The following is a 3910-nucleotide window of genomic DNA, read 5'->3' as shown; positions in this document are numbered from 1 at the left end:
GGACAGAAAAAAATGAAACAATACTGGAACATTGACTGAAAAATTGAAACAATAATGGAAGACTGACTGTAAAAGGAAACAATACCCGAACATGGACTGAAAGATTATACAATATCGAAACGTGGGTTGAAAAGTGAAAAAGCATCAGACAACATTGACTGAAAAACATTTTAAGATTTCATCTCGCTCTTAGGATTATCAATTTGCTTGAAATTTTCAACACATCATTCAAACCATGAAAGAAAAAAATTAACAGCAATATTTTGAAGTGTTCGCGATAGAATAATTTAATGATTTTGTTTGTTTTGGAATTTCGCGCAAAGCTACACGAGGGCTATCTGCGCTAGCCATCCCTAATTTAGCATTGTAAGACTAGAGGGAAGGCAGCTAGTCATCACCACCCACCGCCAACTCTTGGGCTACTATTTTACCAACGAATAGTGGGATTGACCGTCAGATTAAAACGCCCCCACGGCTGAAAGGGCGAGCATGTTTGGTGTGACGGGGATTCGAACCCGCGACCCTCTGATTGCGAGTCGAGCGCCCTAACCACCTGGCCATGCCGGGCCTCCTTACTTGTTGAAACATTATTAGTTGTACTACGAAGTCTTCAGCATAGACCAATCTTTCGAGACGCTTCGACACAATTAAAATTCCTAAATATGAAAACTGAGAAGCCTAACTTTTTTTTTACTGTACACACACTATATTATCTTAATTCATTTTCATTACTGAAGTAGATTACTTAGTATATTAAATATATTTATTTATATCTTTATGTTAACGACTGATTGACAGCAAAGCCTTTAATCATCAATTATTTTGATCCTGCATACTTCTGACTATGTTACATAATTACACACACAAAAAACTAGCACTTCCACACGCTTTAACTGGGAAGTGAGATCCTTAACTTTGAGAAATGAAATTATAAGAGTCTGTTGAGAAAGTTTACATAATTCTCGGCACAAACGTTATGTACTTCTTCCTCAATACGTCATCAGCAAAAGAAATAACTCGATGGGTAGATCGATAAGACACTGTAGAATTTATAGATATAACTTAAGGACGACAATGGAATTTTAGTCCATTTATAACATCCTATTCACAAAACTAAACTTTAGAATAAAAATAAAACACTCTAAACCAGACTATATCGTTCAAATATTTGTCAAATTTCCCCTAAAATCCCTTAAATTAACTGCATCTACCACGTCTGAAGACAAACCATTTCAAAGGCCAACTACCCTGCTAGAAAAATAAAACTGCCCTAACTAAAGATGTCTTCTACCCAGCCCAAAGTTAAGTTTGTTTCATGTCTTTAGTCTTACCGTTCTCATAATTAAGTATGATATATATACATCAGGACTATAAATTCGTTTGATAAAGTGTTTCTCATATAAACTTTATTATTTTATTTCACGTTAGGTATACCCGAGAAAGGTTTTATGTTGGATAACCGATATTTGTTGATCGCCAACAGAGGGAGTGTTAACCGATATTTGTTGATCGCCAACAGAGGGAGTGTTTTCATTCTAACCATCTTTGTATAACTTAAACTTTCAACTGATGTCTGTCCTTATTATGTCAGTTGTTGTTGTTAAGCACAAAGCTACACAAAGGGCTATCTGTGCTCTGCCCACCACGGGTATCGAAACCAGGTTTCTAGCAGTGTTATTAGGTCAGAATAAAATAAAAAATAAAAAAGTGATTCAAATTTTCATTTCTATATATCGTTATCTTTTTAAATTTCAAATATGAATTCTTTTGAACTGAACATTTTCAATATTAATGAAAAAAAACATAATTTTGCTATCCATTTTAAGTTTCAGTAAAAATAAACCTGTCATAAAACCGACACAAAATGTAAGCCTTTTGGAAAACTGTTGCTCGGAGAAAATAATATCATTCAGCAAATTTAAAATATCATACACCTCATTCCTTTACCTTCTTCAGATCTTCAGTTTTCACGGACTGACTACTGATCATGTCGTCATCATGGTGAACTACAGATGTTGAGTTACGTTACATTTCTTGGTAGTGCTGTTTGAAGACGTACACAGGCAATTAAAGCTATTATTTCAAGTTTTTTGGATTTTTTCCTTGTTAGTAAGTCAAAAAAAGATGAGTGTTTAATTACAACAAATTTCACCTGTGTTAAGGGTTACGGAGAATGGTAGCCCATTGTACTTTTACACAAAAAAGCTGCTTTAGGGCAAACTATGATACTCAGCGTTTCGTTTTTTATTAATCATGAATAGTTTATCCTTTGATTTTACCAATAGGACAACAGAAAGTATCTCAATTTACGATTTTTCAGCAATATTAGATTGCTAGTGTAGAAGTTCCTGAGATCACGTGACACTGTGTACCGCATGTTAAATAAACCCGCTGACGTAAGCCCGATGTTTGTATTTTGCATAAGAAAATCGCCAGTATTTAGGCCTATATAGATATCATGTTTGTTACCAGAAATTTTATTCTTTGGGCCACTACATCATAAACATTTCCACCGACAGAGGGCAAGCTATGTTTTAAATGAACTGATCACAACAGAAGTTAAACAGTCTACTTACATCGGTGTCCACTCCCTTGTCTGCCCCTGGACACTTAAAGGTCACGAATGCATGGCACCTTTTGTGAACCACAAAACTACAGACTGGAAATAAAAAATGAACTTACAGAAAACATGTAGAGATTTTTTTTCTGAATTAATAACGTTGTATTTAAGATATACCTAATCAAGATAAAAAACAACAACAACACCCTTTAAAGTTTCAGTACGGCAAGAAATAAAATCGTTTATTTAACTTTAACATATGCACAAGAGATTGTAAGCTTATCATAAATAATAAAAGAACAAACCTAGTGTAGTCATGTTTATTAAAGACACTAGGAACCAAAACAAAGAAATAACCAGTAAATAATGAACCTAGTTAACAAAACAACGGTCTTCGTGGGCGATCGAATTTTACGGTCTAATGAATATTTCGATGCATACGTACGTACAGACTATAACATGTAGTGTGTTCTTGTATCGAAGTGGAAAAACTAAAACCAGAATACATACATTTTAAATGCGGCGTTACTTTAAAGGAACTTTAATTACTTAAACATTCCAAGGGAGTTCCTGACTTGATCATTTCTAGATCGAAAGACGATGTTAAACAAAATCCACTGTTTGTTCTTGATATCTTATGAATACTTCGTCTTGCGGGAAAAACAAAACAAAGTAAGTGATACGCATTAATATTACATTTATATAACGATGATATAAAGTAGCAGAAAGGACCATAAAAACAATTGAAATAAAATTAAATAGATTTCCAAGGACCAGGAAACTCGAGCGCTTTTTGAATAATTCACCGTTCTTCTTCAGGAGAAGAATATTCAACTCTTTATAGAGCTTGTGAATTGGGGGGTCTTTTAAAATCTACTAGTCTTAAATTTATAGACAGTTAACATATTTCACATTGTTTTCAATGCAAGATAAGCTGAACAAAGAAGTGAACAACAAGATTCAGTTGCAAGAAAATTAGAATAAACTACAAAAATACAGTCGACGATTTAGTGAGTTCGGTGTGAAAAACAAAGCATAAAAATAACAACTTTTGTTTTCACGTGAAAGATATAGGCTAAAATTTATCGATTGTATGAATCACTTAGCAACAGTAGTTGTTTTGTTCAGTAAATGTAAGTTGATCCGATTTTAAATAAGCTCGTGAGAGGCAACAACAATCGATGCGTTAGAGAGTATTTAATGAAATCTGATAGTTGAGATGTAACCTTAATGCCATGCTTTGTCCGCATTCACCTGTCTATTAATATAATTCATCCATCATCAATATATATATATATATGGCTTTCATCAATCCATCTATCATCCACTTATTCGATGACGAGGAACCCA

At 33.8% G+C, this 3910-nt stretch overlaps 1 protein-coding gene across 1 annotated transcript in view; it reads right to left on the bottom strand.

Annotated features, from left to right (window-relative positions):
* The window catches only part of LOC106473138 (protein kinase C, brain isozyme-like), a gene marked incomplete at its 3' end in the record, with an annotated part of 52552 nt that overhangs the window by 27349 nt on the left and 21293 nt on the right, over positions 1–3910 (bottom strand). Inside the window, exon 3 of the mRNA XM_013933819.2 lies at positions 2577–2659. Coding sequence (XP_013789273.2) covers positions 2577–2659 — 83 coding nt within the window. The remainder of the gene's footprint in view (positions 1–2576; positions 2660–3910) is intronic.

This window comes from Limulus polyphemus, unplaced genomic scaffold, assembly GCF_000517525.1.
Source record: "Limulus polyphemus unplaced genomic scaffold, Limulus_polyphemus-2.1.2 Scaffold5917, whole genome shotgun sequence".
Taxonomy (NCBI): Eukaryota; Metazoa; Arthropoda; class Merostomata; order Xiphosura; family Limulidae; genus Limulus; species Limulus polyphemus.
This window is presented reverse-complemented; position numbering and strand designations above follow the sequence as displayed.